Source organism: Terrapene carolina, unplaced genomic scaffold (genome assembly GCF_002925995.2).
Source record: "Terrapene carolina triunguis isolate 2854851 unplaced genomic scaffold, T_m_triunguis-2.0 Scaffold235, whole genome shotgun sequence".
NCBI lineage: Eukaryota > Metazoa > Chordata > Testudines > Emydidae > Terrapene > Terrapene triunguis.
The window spans coordinates 758,612-774,894 of record NW_020664586.1 but is presented as its reverse complement, the minus strand read 5'-3'; the positions used below and the strand labels follow the sequence as shown (position 1 = coordinate 774,894).

Sequence of the window (16,283 nt, the reverse complement as noted above, 5' to 3'; positions counted from 1 at the left end):
GGCCGGGGGTGCTGGCCGGCGGGGCCGGGGGTGCTGGCCAGGGGTGCTGGCTGGGGGCCGGGGGTGCTGGCTGGCCGGGGGCCTGCGGGGCTGGCCCGGGGGTGCTCGGCCGGGGGCTGGGCCGGCACCCCAGGGCCCGAGCCGAGCCAGGCTAGAGACACCGGGGCCCCGGGCCTCCTCCCCCCACCCCCTAGCTTACCTGCTTCCTGCTTCCCGCGAATCAAATGTTCGCGGGAAGCAGGGGAGGGGGCGGAGTTGGGGCGGGGACTTTGCGGAAGGGGTGGAGTTGGGGCGGGGCGTGGGCGGGGCTGGGGGCGGGGCCGGGACCCCGTGGAGTGTCCTCCTTTTGGACACTCCACATATGGTAACCCTAGTGGAGACGGCCCCTGGAGGGGACAGCCCAGCCTGTGGGCTTGGAGAGGTGGCCTTGGCAGTGGCCTTGCCACTCACCAGTGTGGTGCACTGGGTCAACAGGAGGCTGGACCACGGGCCAGCTCAACAGAGGGGAGCCAGGCCACGAGCTCACTGCATTTTCTCAACTCAGCAGCATGACGCCAGGCCCCAGAGACAGGACCGGCTCCAGGGTTTTTGCCGCCCCAAGTGGCGAAAAAAAAAAAGCCGCGATCGCGATCGGCGGCAGCTCCACCGCGCCGCTTTCTTCTTCGGCGGCAATTTGGTGGCAGGTCCTTCCCTCCGAGAGGGACAGGGACCCTCCGCTGAATTGCCGCCGAAGAGCCCGACGTGCTGCCTCTTCCCCTTGGCCGCCCCAAGCACCTGCTTGCTCAGCTGGTGCCTGGAGCCGGCCCTGCCCAGAGAACATGGCGTGGGGCAGCGGCCATGAGACTGAGCCGTCTCCTCTGCATGCCAGGCACCCACCACAGGACTTGATGGCGCAGTAATCAAACTGGGTGCTGGGGTCCATGGTGTAGCACCAGGGCCCGTGGCTGTCGTTGTCAGGGTTGCGGCAATAATTCTCCTCGAGGTGCATGGCGGGGAACATGGCAGGAGAGATCCTGGGGGAAGGTGGGGAAATCAGCCCTGTGTCCCTCAACCACGACCCCTCCCCCCTCTGCTGCGCCTCAGCCCCCCCAACCCTCAGACCCCTCCAGCCACTCTCTTGCTCCTCAGCCCTCAGATACCCAGACCCCTCAGCCACCCTCCTGCCCCTTCCCCCCAGCCCCCTGCCCCTCAGCCATTCTCCTGCCCATCGTCCCTCTGTCACCCCTTGCCCCCCAGCCACACTCCTGCCCTGTCCCTCAAACTCCCACACCTCAGCTACCCTCCTGCCTCTGCCCCTCAGCTCCTCACCCCTCAGCCCTCTCCCCTGCCGCCTCCTCAACCCCCCCTGCTACCCTGGTTTCCCTCAAGCCCCCCAACCCTTCAACCTTTGCACACCTCTCATCCCTCATCCCAACACTCCCCACAACCCTCCCCCCGAGGCGGTGCCATTCCCACTGCCCCTGGCCCTGCTGCTCGCCTTGACCCAGGCTCCATGGCAGGGTCACACGCCTAGGTTCCTGGGCCCAGTGCAGGGACCTCCCCGTCAGGGACCTCTCCCAGTGGCTGTGGGGGACATTGATGGAGGAAGGGAGACCCTCGCACTCACTGGGGTGTGTGGGGCGATACTGCTGACCACTTCTGGCAAGTGATGCCCTTCCGGGTCTTGCTGATCTTGCCCCTGTACAGCTCACCATTTCCATGGTAACAGTCTGGGGTGAGGAAATGGAAATGACAGCTATTACCGGATGTGCTCGGCTTCCCCCCACCCAAACTCCCTGGCCCCAGTCCCCACCATGACACCACTCAGGGATCATCCTGATACCGCCAGCCTAGTGCTCCCTCCCCTGCTCTGCACCCAGACCCCAGAGACTGCCCAGGAGGTAACACACACACTGTGTTCTGTTATTGTAGGGTTGCTCCTGGGCAATGGGCTGTCCACACTAGTTTGTTATTGTAGGGTCCTTCTGTGGCACTGGGCTGTGTGCACTGGTTTGTTATTGTAGGGTCGCTACTGGGCACTGGGCTGTGTGCACTGATCATAGAATCATAGAAGATTCTGTAAGTTGTCTGAAGAAAGCCTCGTCTACCTCATCCTCCTGGTCTGGTGGTCTATAGCAGATGCCCACCACGACATCACCCTTGTTGCTCTCACCTCTAAACTTAACCGAAAGAATCTCAACAGGCTTTTCTCCAGTTCATACTGCAGCTCCGAGTAATCATACTACTCTCTTACATATAGTGCAACTCCTCTACCTTTTCTCCCCCCGTGTGTCCTTGCTGAACAGTTTATACCCATCCATGACAGTGCTCCAATCACATCATAGCATTAGTAGGTGCATTGCCAGCAGATGGAGGAAAGTGATTATTCTCCTCTATTCGGCACTGGTGAGGCCACATCTAGAGTATTGCATCCAGTTTTGGGCCCCTCACTACAGAAAAGCTGTGGATAAATTGGAGAGAGTCCAGCAGAGTGCAACAAAAATGATTAGGGGGCTGCGGCACATGACTTACGAGGAGAGGCTGAGGGAACTGGGCTTATTTAGTCTGTAGAAGAGAAGAGTGAGGGGGGATTTGATCAGAGCCTTCAACTGAAGAGGGGTTCCAAAGAAGATGGAGCTCGATTGTCCTCAGTGGTGGAAGATGACAGAACAAGGAGCAATGGTCTCAAGTTGCAGTGGGGGAGGTCTAGGTTGGATATTAGGAAAGACTGTTTCACTAGGAAGGTGGTGAAGCACTGGATTGGATTACCTAGGAAGGTGGTGGAATGTCTATCCTTAGAGGTTTTTAAGGCCCGGCTTGACAAAGCCCTGGCTGGGATGATTTAGTTGGTGTTGGTCCTGCTTTGAGCAGGGGTTGGACTAGATGACCTCCTGAGGTCTCTTCCAAGCCTAATCTATGTTTCTATGATAGTTCCCTGACTGTGCCAGGACTTCCAATTCTTCCTGCTTGTTCCCCAGGCTTTTTGCATTCAGGCACCTAAGATAACTAGATGATTTCTTATTGTAGGGTCGCTCCTGGGCACTGGGCTGTGGGCACTAGTTATTGTAGGGTTGCTCTGGGGCACTGCGCTGTGAGAATTGGTTTGTTATTGAAGAGTCGCAGGGCAGCCCAGTGTCTCCTCCCCACCAGGGCAGTCCTCACCCTCCACCTCCACCTCGTCAGTGCAGCGTTTGATCTGGAAGCAGAAGGCGACGCGCATGCTGGGCAGACTGGTGAAGCACCAGGGGGCCTCTGAGCCATCAGGGTTCCGGCAGTAATTCTCCCGCAGGTCCCTGGCAGACACACCAGCTCAGCTTGGGAACGTCCCAGCCAATGATACAGCGTCCAGCAGCTGCCAGCCCCCAACATGGGAGCCACGCCCAGCCGTGGAGGTGTTCCTGTGGGTAGCGGGCTGGAATTTCCAAGGATCTGGATGCCCAGATCGCCCCCCACAGACACGCCAGGAGCACCTCCACCCGAGCTGTGGCATCAGGTATGGGCATTCGCAGGCAGGCCCCCTGCAAGTTTGGCGCCACCCCATCTGGGCCAGGGCCACACCTGTGCTGGAGTCTCAGGCCCTGCAGCCCGAGAACCAGCGATCCCGCCCTGGCCTCACACCACACTCCCAGCACTGGCTGGGTCCTCAGGCTGGCTCCCACTCTGTGACGCCCAGCTGCAGAGCCAGCCCCTCCTGCCCAGCTCTGGCTGGGGCAATGCTGCAGCCGCCAGACCGATGGCTACATGGCCACAGAAGGAGCCTGCAGCACCCAGGACCTGAGCCAGGAAGTCTGGACCCAGCCATCTCAAGCGAGCAGCACAGATATTCATGCGGTCCAGGACCCTGGGTGTTTATTCAGGCAGCTAGCACAGTGTGCACTGGTGCCGGGCCTCATCTTGGGGGGAACAGGTAACCCCCCCCAGGTACCTCTCCAGGAACCCCCTGGCAACCCTTCCCCCCCAGCTAGGCCCCCCCCAGAGACCCCTTCTCCAGCTAGCTCCCCCCTCATAGGGATCCCAGGGACCCCTCCCCCAGCTAGCTCCCCCCTCCAGTTACCCCAGCAACCCCGCCCAACTAGCTTCCCCCAGGGACCCCCAGCAACTCCCTCCTCCAGATAGTTCCCCCAGGACCCCAGCTACCTGTCCCCCAGCTATCCATCCCCCAGCTAGCCCCCAGGGACCATCCAGCAATCTCTACACAGATGCGCACTGAATTCTTCCGGTGCACAAGGACGCCCCCCGCCCTGAACTTCCAGCATATAGACCTCTAGGAGCTCCTCCCTCCCCCACCCAAGTGTTCCATCGCCTACTTGCACTCGTATGCCTCAGGCCGGAAATGGTGCCGGTGGGGGGTCTGGGCGTCCCAGCGCTGGCAGGGGATTCCTGATGTGGTGACGTTCACCTTGCCCCGGTAGCCTTCGCCTTTGTGCTTGAAGCAGCTGGTGGTGGTGTCTGCGAGGCGTGGGCGTTTCTCTGCTTCTGTGGATGTGGGCAGCAGGAAAGGCCAAGCGTCACTGGGGGCTGGCTTGGGAGCACCAGGGAGCAGGGAGGAGTGGTGTATGTTGTGGGAGCTGGGACACCTTCCACCCTAGCACCAGCCCGCTGACCAGGGGACTGGCTTCGCTGGCAGGGCCCTGCCATGCGCTCAGGACTGTGAGCCAGAGGTTGGACCTCATGGGCTCTATGAAATACCCCTAAGGTCATGGAGCATGTTCCTGAGTGCCAGTGGGTGGGCGCTGTGCGAGGGGTTGGGGCACTACTCATCCCCTGCACCGGAGCAGAGCAGAGAGCAGTTCTGGGCAGTGGCAGTAGGGGGGCGTTGGCAGGGAAAGGTCTGTCATGGCTACATGTCTCGACTCCGCCGAGGCATGGGAGCAGCAAACCGAGCACTGCAGCACTGGGTGGCCCTGCTAGGTGGCTAGACCTCACACCATCAGGGGCCAGAGCTGGATTGGGCACATCAGTGAGGTTAACAATGATACGGACATAGCAGTGTGGGCAACACATCCCAGTCATGCCCATTGGCACCCACAGCACAGCACTTACTGCATTTGCGGAGGTGGCAGTACTCCCGCTCCCGGGCAGGATCTGTGGTGTAGCACCAGGGGCCCATGGAGTTGTCAGGGTTGCGGCAGTAATTGTCATCCAGATCCTTCTCAGGGTATCTGGATGGGATAGGGAGAAGGCGGGGGGAGAGAGGTGAGGGAAACCTTGATATTTACAAAGCCACATTCTGCTCCTTTTCTGGTCCAAGAGCCTCTGGGATGTGCTCTTCCCCTGCTCGGACCCCCAGGAAGTGGGTTTGCAGCGCAGCCCCAGCCTGACCCTCGGCAGTGACCAGCCCTGTTTGGGGGAACATGGCCAGGATCCATGTTACCCACAGAATCTCGGTGCTGGGCCTTGCCTGTACATGGTGGTGGGTCTGGGCAGTGCCAAGAATGCTCCTCTGCAGGTTGCACTGCCAGCCTGGGGGCTCAGCACTGGCAGCTGAGAGGGTCTCTGCTAATGCCCATCCCAGAGTGCCATGTCCCCTGGCTGGTCTGCATTCACTGCAGTGCCTCCGTAGCGCTGGGGGCTCAGGCTTCCCAGCCCCTAGGAATCCATGGGCCGTAACCTGTGACCCCGGGGAACTCTCTGCTCTGGACAGAGTGCTGAGATGCCCCGCCACCACCCAGACCTGCTCCCTCCTGAGCCCGCCCCGCGAAGGCCAGATTGTTCCCATCCCACGCTGAGACCATCCCGCGGGGGATGAGTAATCCCTGCCCCAAGCAGGGAGGGCTGGTACTTGTGGGGATGGTATGGGTGCTTGTGGGGATGCTGCAGGTCCCAGCGCTGGCACTCCCGCCCGGACTCCGTGTGGTCCACCAGGCCCCGGTAATCTTCCCCGTTGCACAACACGCACACGGCTGCAAGAGAGAATCATGCTTCAGGCATGGAGCGAGGCAGGACATGCGCAGGCTGGCAGCACTGAGGGCCTTTGCCAGCTATGCAGATGGACATCGCTGGCACTGAACCCAGAGAATCCATTGCATCCCCAATCCTCCCAGCTCTGCCCCCAGGAGAGCCCCCCACATCACAGACCATCACCCAGCAGACTAGTGCCAGGCAAGGATTTGTGGGTAGAACCCTGGATCCACCACATCTGTGCATGGCGGTGCACAGGGGTGATAGGGCATGTGTTGCCTGAATGCTGGTGCACAGGCAACAGCTGTCATGTGGGGAGGGAGGGGGCATCCAGCCATCACACGGAGTGGGTGAGATGTCCGGCCGTTTCACGTGGGAGATAGCTACTCCATAGATGCCGAGTCCATGGGTGCTCTGGAGTTGGAGCATGAATGGAAAAAAAATAGTGGGTGCTCAGCACCGACCGGCCACAGCTCATCAGGTGATGGGGGAACACCACTGCCCAACAGCTGATGAGGGTGGTGCCACTGTCAAACAGCTGTTTGGCGGTTGGGGCGACTTGGGGAGGGTGGAGAGTGGTGGGTGTGTGGGAGCCTCGGGGAGGGGGGCAGAGTGGAGGCGGGAAGAGACGGAGCAAAGACGGGGCCTTGGGGGAAGTGGCTGAGCGGGGTTGGGGCCTCAGGTGAAGTGGGGGTTGAGCACCTCCTGGGAAAAGGAAAAGTCGGCACCTGTGCTTGGGGGAAGGTGGTTTACTCACCATCTTCACACTTCTTGATACCACAGCTCTGGTGCCGGACGGCTGGGTCCATGGTGTAGCACCAGGGACCCCGCTCATCTCTGTCTGGGTTCCGGCAGTAGTTCTCCTCAAGGCCGTTCCGCAGAGAGGGAGAAAACCTGCTGGGACACAGAGCGCGCGGGGGGCTGGGATGGTTTCAGTGACTGGGGCCCGGGAGGCACAGCTCAAGGGGGGGGGGGGGCTCTCAGCCCTCAGGCCAGGGCTACATGACAAAGTAGGTCAATGCAAGTGGCCTGGCAGAGACTTAGGATATGTCTACACTACAGCCAGATTGACGCTCTGGGGTCGATTTAGCAGGTCTAGTGAAGACCCACCAAATCGACCGCAGATCGCTCTCTGGTCGACCCCCATATTCAAGCCCGAACGAAAAGAGTAAGGTAAGTCAAGGGGAGAGTGTCTCCCATCAACCCAGTGCGGTGTAGACACCACAGTAAATTCACCTAAGTTACGTCGACTCCTAACTACGTCGACTAACTTACACCAGAGTGGTGTGGATTCTTCCAACCTGAACCCCATCAGATTTCTTTTGGCCCAATCCTCCAATTTGTCTAGATCACTCTGGATCCTGTCCATACCCTCCAGCATATCTACCACTCCTCCCAGTTTAGTGTCATCTCCAAACTTGCTGAGGGTGCAATCCATACCATCATCCGGATCATTAATAAAGCTGTTGAAGAAAACCGGCCCCAGGACCAAACCCTGTGGTACACCGCTTGATACCGGCTGCCAACTAGACATCGAACTGTTGATCACTACCCATTGACTCCGACAATCTAGCCAGCTTTCTAGCACCTTATAGTCCATTCATCCAATCCATACTTTTTTAACCTGCTATGGGAGACCGTATCAAAAGCGATGCTAAAGTCAAGCTATATCAGGTCTACTGCTTTCCCCTTGTCCACCTAACCAGTTAGCTCATCATAGAAGGCAACCAGATTGGTCAGGCATAACTTGCCCTTGGTGAATCCATGTTGACTGTTCCTGATCATCTTCATCTCCTTGAAGTGCTTCAAAATCCCGAGCCTCTTTTTGCCAGAAACTGGTTGTGACGGGTTCGGTCACAGAGATCCCCTTGGGATTGTCATCTGATACGCTGAAATTACCTTGGAGCCTGTTTTTCCTGCCAGCTTGGGACTTCCAGAACCCTGCCTTGTTGAACCAGACACACTAGCCTGCTGCAACACAGACCCAGGGTCCTGGCCATGCCCCCAAAGCTGCATGGTTTAAGTGAAAACAGCTCTGCTGGTTACCTGACACCAGCTCCCAGACACCCAGCTTTCAACAGGATCCAAACCCCAAATTAATCCGTTTTACTCTGTATAAAGCTTTGGAAGTGCAGAGTGGGACATGAAAGAAGATATTTATATGAAAAACATAGAGGCCTTAAAGTATCACATTTTTTGCTGCAGCACCTAGCGAGAGTGTCTAGAGAATGGGGCCCTATGAAAAAAGCAATATTGCACTTCTTGAAGAATATTTGGAAAGGTGAAATACTTTAATTCTGGAATTAAAGTAATTCTGGTGTCCAGTGCATGGTAGTCACTGGCTCATCCAGTGAGTCTACTTTGCCATCACACACATGAAGAAGAGGCACGGGAGAGTTAAGGAGAGGCTGTCTGCAGAGAGGAAGCCAGTTTGTAGCCTGTGGGACAGAGGGATGTATGGGGAAGGCTCTGGACTAACCCTAACCCATTGTTTTCCCCTCTCATAAAGTTCTATTTTTGGAGAATACTTCACGGCACATAGTGCAGCGTGCAGAGCAGCACTCAAAGCACACAGTGCTTGGAAATGTACAGCAAACAGCATAGAATTCATAGCTGTGACGTTATGAGTGTAATATAATATTTCACGGGAAGGTGACAGGACCAGAAAGAGTTAATTAACTCACAGACTGACCTCACCCATATCCGAATTTTAGAAACTGGTTAGGAAGATATATAAATGAATAGAGCCTTGAAATGCAAGTCTGCATTGTTAGAGGTAGACGGGTAGGTGTTTGCTCAGGTCTTGTGACGTAAGCAAAGAAGTCTTGTCTATTGCTATAGCTTTGATTCAAAGATCAAAAAGGGAATATTAACATTTAGGAAGATACTTGAGTGAAATAGTATTAGTGTCTATATGTCTCTTTGAAGGTTGTGGTAATCTGTATCTGAACTTTTTAATGGATAAATTACCCTGTGCTAATTGCCAGGATGTTTGGAAGAAGGAGCGTTAAGCCTATTGTTTTCTCAGGCCAAAAGGCTGCTGGAAATGTATAAGAACCCTGGGACACGATCCTTCTGCATCTCAGATCTGCTTTGAGATCCCCAGTCACTGACTGGCGTCACCCTGAATATGGATATTGGACTATAATCTATGGATTATTTCTAAAAGGACTTTTGGCAAATACGAGCTCATCTCTGCTATGTATCTGAACCTCAAGAATTGAATTCAAGTCTGTATGTATATTGATCTTTTAACCAACACTCTCTTTTCTTTTTTAATAAATTTTATTTTAGTTAATAAGAATTGATTATAAGCGTGGATTTTGGGTAAGAATTAAGTTATAATTAGACCTGGGTATGTGGCTGATCCTTTGGGGTTGGAAGAACCTTTTCTGTTATATGATGAGATAAGATTTTCCGTAATCATCATATCTGACATGTGTGTCTGGACGGAGGCTGGGTACTTTAAGGGAACTGCATTGTTTGAATTTCTAACTAACCAGTGAGGTACTAACCAGTGAGGTACTAGCTGTTCTGTGCTGGCTTCGTAAATCTAAGTATTGGAATATCCACCAGCGTTTGGGGTTTGTCTGCCCCGTTTTGTTTGCAGTTCACTCTAATTGACTGACCTCAGCTGGCTCCCACGGGCAGCACCCTCACAATAGCGTCAACACACCCAGTCATATTTATAAATGTGCAGCAAGCACTGCACAGTTCTCAGCAGCACAAGGCCCAGAGAACAGTCAACTGCACAGTTCCATGGCTCTTATGTCTGACTGTTCAAAGTCAGCAGACTCCACCTCTGCCCTCCACCTGAGTGTCAGCTTTTCCTCCTTTGCCTCAAGATACTACTCAGCTATAACCATGGGGATCATTTTCTTACTGAGAGCCAATCTGGTGAGTAAACACCATTTCAGTCTACCAAGAGTACATTCCACTGTTGTTCTGAACCTGTAGAGCTGGTGGTTGACTCTTTCCTTGGTGCTGTCTTGGTGGCCGGTGTACGGCTTCATGAACCAGGGCAGTAGGCTGGTTCCCCCGAATCACTATTGGCATTTTAATAGTGACAATAATGGTAATATCCAGGTCAGGAAAAAAATGTCCCTGCTTGCAGCTTTCTGAACAGTCCTGAGTTCTTAAGGATGCAAGTGTCAGGCACCTTCCTCGACCAGCACACACTGATATCGGTGAGGTGTTGTGATGAGCCACCAATATTTGCATAACCATAGAAAAGCAGCCCTTTCTGTTGCCTCACTGCAGATAAGGAACAGACACCTGCAAATCCATCCAGTCACAGTCCTACAGAGCAGGAGGTGATTAATGGCCCTACACACTTGCATGACAACGGCCCCACTGTGCATTTTCAGATTCAAAGTGATTTTTCAATGATTGGTAGCAATCCAGCATTGCAAACTTCCAGAGTGCAATTGCCACTCATTGCTACATGGTCAGTGAAGCTTTCATTCTGGTGTCCCTGTGCGAAAGAGCTGGGGTGAGCTCAGCAGACAGAACCAGGAATGTGGCCTTGGGCAGCCAAACATTTTGCAGCTACTGCTCATCTTTCCAAACCTGCATGACGGTGCAATCCCAGCAATCAGTGCTCATTCTCAGGCCCCGAATCAGCGCTCCACCATCTGTTGCTGCTCCGTGGATGCCACCAATAACCCTAAGGTGCTTTTTGCTATGTCCCTTAGCAAACTGTCTTCTGAGAAATGGTCATGTCCCCCGTTGTTGCCGTTCTTCCTGTAGCCCTGCAAATCCTGGAGCATGGTGCATCCTGTATTTGCCACATTCATGAGATCAGTGCATACTTCTGTGGGCTCCATGCTTCTGTCAGATATGGCAAAGACTGGGAAGTGCCATGTGGGTTTGTGGGATTTTTTAAAATAGTAGGAAAATTATGGGATATGGATGACATTATGGGCGGGAGAAAGTTGCATGCTGGGAATGTGACCCCTAGATTCCAGAGATTCCTAGTGATTTATATCCCAAAACACATTGCAAAAATTTCCAAGAAGGCATTGCGCTGGGATGCCTACCTGTGCGGCACTGGCACAGCCCTCCTGGTGAGCATGTGCAGTGCTGATGCACACTGCCGAGCATGAATGTGCCTGCGTGATATACAACCATTGGCAGCTGTACGCTGATGTAACTTGTGTCAACCACATTGTAGTGCAACCATAGAGCCAGTAAACCCACATGCCAAGTGTGACGCATGATGGGAAATGATTAAGCATCCTGTAGGATGTCATTCACACAAATTCAACCCTTAAAGACATATGGGAAGATAATGTTTGTGTTTTTGTGTATTTACATATATATTGATGGTGATCAACAATGTGATCAAACAGTCGCTGTCTATGCCATATTCTATTAATTCAGAGATCAAAGGGACATAAATGAACTGTAAACCTAGGATATCGCTGTATTCATCTTTCTTTGAAATGTATAGCAAATCATCTGTGAATGGTGGAAAAGCAGGCAATTGCCTGATGTTGATCCATGTGGATAATTACCCCTGACACTTAGGAAATGAGGGTCTATTGTTCACTGAGGTACTCCGAGCTGTCAAAGAAGGCCTGATACTGTATAAAAAAATGGATTGGGTCCTGATCCTGTCATCTCAGATCTGCTTGCGGCTTCATGCAGGAGAAGCCTAAGCCTCAAGAACTGAGATCCCAGCTCTGACTGGACCGCTCTGAATACAAACATTCGACTATAACCTATAACATTGGACTATAACTATAACCTATTTCTAAAAGAACTATTTGCATCTACAAAGCTCACCATCTCTGCTATGAATTTGAATCTCAAGACTGACTAATGTCTGAATGTACACGGATCTTTTAACCAATTCGCTCTCCCTTTTCTTTAATAAATTTTAGTCTAATTAATAAGAATTGGCTGTAAGCGTGTATTTGGGTAAGAGCTGGAATATTCATTAACCTGGGCGGTAATGCGTCCGATCCTTTGGGACTGGTAGAATCTTTTATTTTATATAATGAATAAGATTTTCAGTAATCTTCATCATATTTGACTTGGGTGACTAGGTGGAGGCCTGAGGCTGGAATACTTTAAGGGATCTGTGTAGTTGACATCTGAGTAACCAGAGAGGTATAACAGAAGCTGTTTTGTGGTGGCTTGGTAAATTGGACTATTCACCAGCTTTGGGGAGTGCCAGCCCCATTCTTTGTAGTTCACCCTAATTGAGTTACCTCAGGCGGCTCCCCTGGGATTCCGGTCACAGTGGCATACTTATGCTCGTATATACATTACCACAGGTTAATTTGGGTTTTTTGATCAGAACCACATGCTTGTCAAAAAGTAATTTGATATTGGAGATTTTAAGGATTAAAAATCAGTTACAATGAGTGACCCACGCTCATATGAAGATCTTGACAGAAAAACCCTTGAAAAATTGTGCTTACAGAGGGGGTTGTTTAAAACAAAGGCTCCAGAGCAGGATCTGAAAAATCTGTTAATGGCCAGTGATAAGGAAGCAGACCCAGCAAAAATGCCTGCAATAAGACACCAGCAGCAGCTGGAACATGAACAAAAGCTAATAGATCTTCAATTGCAAAAGATAGCTGATATGGAAAAAGAAGCCTATTTAAAGCTTATGGAATTGCTGGCTGCTGAGGAGAAGCCTCACCAGATGCAACAGGAATGTGCCAGACTTCAAGTCCAAGTCTTGGAAGAGCAGAAAAGGCTACCACAACCTGGAGATCCATCCCCTTATGACAATAAAAACTGGGAAAGAATTTATCCCATTTACAAAGATACTGAGGACATAGAGAAATTTCTATCTATCTTTGAGCATTTGTGTGAAATTCACAATAGCCCAGAGGTATTGTGCATGACTGTCCTGCTAACCAGATTGACTGGGAAAGCCAGGGAACTGTTCAATGAAATGGATACGGATGAAGCTTTGAATTATGTAAACTATAAAGACAGTGTGTTAAACGTTTTAAGGTTACCTCTGAAACTTGCAGGTTGAAATTTAGAAATTTTAAAATGTCTAATGGTATTTCTTATGTGGAATGTGCTCATAAACTGTTAAATTTAGTCAGGAAGTGGCTTACTAGTGAGAAAGCATGAAGTAATTGTGGTAGGGCACTGCTGGAGAAGCCCTTAAGCAGCTCCTGCTACTCCCTCCCCAATCAGGAAGAATGGATTGAGGCTGGGTGAACCGCCCTATGTTTGCCTGGTAACTGACCACACCTCATTAGCAGGCGCTATAAGGCTGGAAGGAAGTGAGGGAAATGGGGGTGGAGACTAGGAGCAGGAGGTCAGGCTCAGAGGGAGTAGGCTCCTCCTATTCTGTTGCTGACCAGGCCTGCAGTAGGCCAAGCAGTTGTAAAGCCTGTATATAGTTGGAAACTGGTGGTGGGAAACTGATCACAAATAAAGACCATGGGTGTTGCTGCAGACTGAAGTGTCCCTGATTCACAGAGGAGAGGGGCCAAGGGGCTGAATCCAGAAGGGCTCTATGGGCACCCCGTTACAGTAATTTTGAACAATTAATGGAATTAATTACACTTGAACAAATGTTACATTTGGTGCCAGATGAGGTCTGGGCTGCTATATGTGATAAAAAGCCCAGGTCTGTTTGCATGCTGCTGAAATTGCAGATGAATTTCTGCAGAATCGAAGTCATGAAAGAAATAAGCCCCTGGGAAATAATAATCACTATTCACCCCAGTTTAAAATAAAGGGAGGGTTTCAGAGTAAACCTAACCCCAAATGGATAAAAGAGCTCATGGGAACCAAGAGTTCAAAACCTCTTACCCTAAAGGAAAGCCAGTTATCTGACACCAATGTGAAATGCCTGGGTACATAAAGCCAAATTGTCCAAAATTCCAAACCACCCCATGACCTGATACTCCTGCGAGTGCCAGTGCCTTAACTGTGAGTGCAGATGCTAACCCTGTAAATGTTAACATTGTCTCCCTAGCCCCAAGAAGAATGTAGGGGAAGGACAGCGTCTTGTGAATTATGTCAGAAATGAGTCTTGGAGCAGTAGTGATAAATTTACTAGGAGCGCAAAGGTGAATAGTGTGGATTGTTAAGGAGTGTTATGTCTGAGAGGAGGACAAACTGACAGGCAAGAACTTAACTGCTCTGGCTCTAGCTGAGTTTCCTGTAACTGTTCCTTTAGCTAAGATCCACCTGAAGTGGGGGATTTTAGTGGTGAACTGACATTAGGCATTCAAGATAAACTTCCGGCGGACATTCTGACAGGGAATGACATTATGACTAAGTTTAATATGGTTAATGTCATAACAAGGTCTCAAGGTACGTATGATGCTGACGCCTCTAGCTTGCCTGATGACAATGAAAAGAGCTGTGAAAGGGAGGAAAATGCCTCCAGCCCTCTGACTATAGCCTCTAGCAGCCTCCATGCAGGGGGAATCAGGTGAAAATCTTCCTGATGTGCCAGAGATGGTTCTGAATTTAAGTGAAACTCAGAAAGAATTTATTGCGGCCCAGCAGAGCGATGTTTCATTAGAACAGGCCAGGGCCAGTGCTCAGAGTAATGGCCCAACTGAAGAAGGAAGGGGAAGTTTTTTGGTAAGAGATGGAATATTGTTTAGGGAAGCCCCCGCAGGGAAGAGGTTATCCAGAGACCTGTATCAGCAAATAGTTGTTCCAGAGAAGTATGGGGAGAGCTGCTTCAATTAGCTCATGATGGGCCATTTGGAGGTCATTTAGGGCTCGAAAGAACATGTGACAGGTAGAGGCGGAACTTCTTTTGGCCGTTTAAGTATGACTCAGAAAAATTACTGCAGGAGCTGTGACTTAAGGGGTCTAGCAAGGTACCACTGCAGCCTTTACCCATTATATACTTTGCCAGAGTATCTGTGGACATTGTGGGACCTATATCCAGATGTTCCTCATGATCCAGAGGTCCCTGGATGGTTTAATCCTTCAGGGGCACGGGACTCTTGGTTCCAGCCAACCCCGAAGGGATTGTCATCCCAGGGGACTTGGCACCTAGGTAGTTCTCCATGAGCTGAATGGCCTCCATCATGGCATTAGGGTGATGCTGCAACACCCACTCTCTTCCCCCAGGGGGCAGGATCTGGACAAACTGTTCTAGTAGGACCCGTTCAGCGACCTGCACCCCCATCTTTGCTTCTGGTTTGAGCCATCTCCAGCATGAGTCACGCAGCTTCTGGGTGACCAGGTGGGGTTGGGTTCCCGGCGGGTACCACTCCTCTTGGAAGCATTGCCGGAACATTTTCTCTGAGATATCTAGGCCGTCAAGGATCACTGCCTTGATCTGGGCATAGTCCTGGGCAGCGGTGAGGTCTAAAGCACGGTATGCGGTCTGTGCTACTCTGGTTAAGTACGGGGCAAGCACTGCAGCCCATTGGTCTTGGGGCCACCGGGCTACCATGGCCGCCCACTCAAAAGTCTCTAAGAAAGTCTCAGGATCATTGTCAGGTCCCATTGTGGCAAGCCGGCTAGAGGCGGGGTTAGGCAGCTCTGGTGGGCAGTGATGGCAAAATGGAGGCCACCTGTTCTTGCTGCTGCTGGGCTGCCAACTCACGAATTAGCTGCTGCTGCTGCATGGCCATCTGCTGCAGGAGTTGCTCTTGATGATGGGTGCTTTTCATAGCCATCCATTTCAACAGCTGGTCCATCTCCATTCAAGGGCTTGGCCCGGGGCTTTTTCTCCCTTTCTCTCTGTGGCGCAGTAAGGAGCGGGGCAGACTGACCTGGTAATGATGTCTAGTTTTACTAGACTGTCTGCATTGGGGATGGGATAGCAGGGGATGACTTTTCTTGAGGGGAGATACCTGAGCCTGTAACCCAAGCCGGGAGGGGGGTTGGGCCAGGTGACACCTTTGCCCAGGAAACTGGACAAAGGCTGGAGGAGGAGTCGGGGGGAGGGGGAGTGACTGCTGGAGGGGGTTCTTCAGACGGGCTGGCTGGGGAATCGGCGGGAACTCCAAGGTTGGGGGTCTAAATGCCCTACCCCCCAGAAGGAGATGACTAAGGGGTCCTGTTTATGCCTACAAGCTCTGTTTTGGACTGTGTTCCTGTCGTCTAATAAACCTTCTGTTCTGCTGTCTGGCTGATAGTCATGGTGAATCGCAGGAAGCTGGGGGTGCAGGGCCTTGTCTCCCCCAAACTCCATGACAACCTCTTTTTTGTTTGTTTTATTTTAACTCCCTTGAGCAGGGACTAGGGTTAGGATTAGGCCCGCATTCTCCATGTGTGATAGTGCCTTCAGTGACGGGCATCCTAGTGGCTAGACTGTTGGTTAAGGGCTGGAGGGGGGGAAACCTGCCATCCTTTCTCTCAGGTTTTGGCTCAGAGAGTCCTGGGACACTCACACCCCTAGACAGGGGAGATGGAACTTGCTCCCAGCTGTGGGGGTGGGAGAGGACTCAGAA

At 52.2% G+C, this 16,283-nt stretch overlaps 1 protein-coding gene across 2 annotated transcripts in view; it reads right to left on the bottom strand.

Annotated features, from left to right (window-relative positions):
- MST1 (macrophage stimulating 1) overlaps positions 1–16,283 on the bottom strand; it is a 28,332-nt gene that overhangs the window by 6,835 nt on the left and 5,214 nt on the right. Inside the window, exons 3-9 of one of the 2 annotated variants that reach the window (XM_026657026.1) lie at positions 6,638–6,774; positions 5,762–5,882; positions 5,023–5,141; positions 4,287–4,455; positions 3,142–3,272; positions 1,607–1,709; positions 877–1,013 (exon numbers count right to left, since the gene is read on the bottom strand). In XM_026657026.1, coding sequence (XP_026512811.1) covers positions 877–1,013; positions 1,607–1,709; positions 3,142–3,272; positions 4,287–4,455; positions 5,023–5,141; positions 5,762–5,882; positions 6,638–6,774 — 917 coding nt within the window. The remainder of the gene's footprint in view (positions 1–876; positions 1,014–1,606; positions 1,710–3,141; positions 3,273–4,286; positions 4,456–5,022; positions 5,142–5,761; positions 5,883–6,637; positions 6,775–16,283) is intronic. The other variant, XM_026657027.1, reaches the window with a different exon arrangement.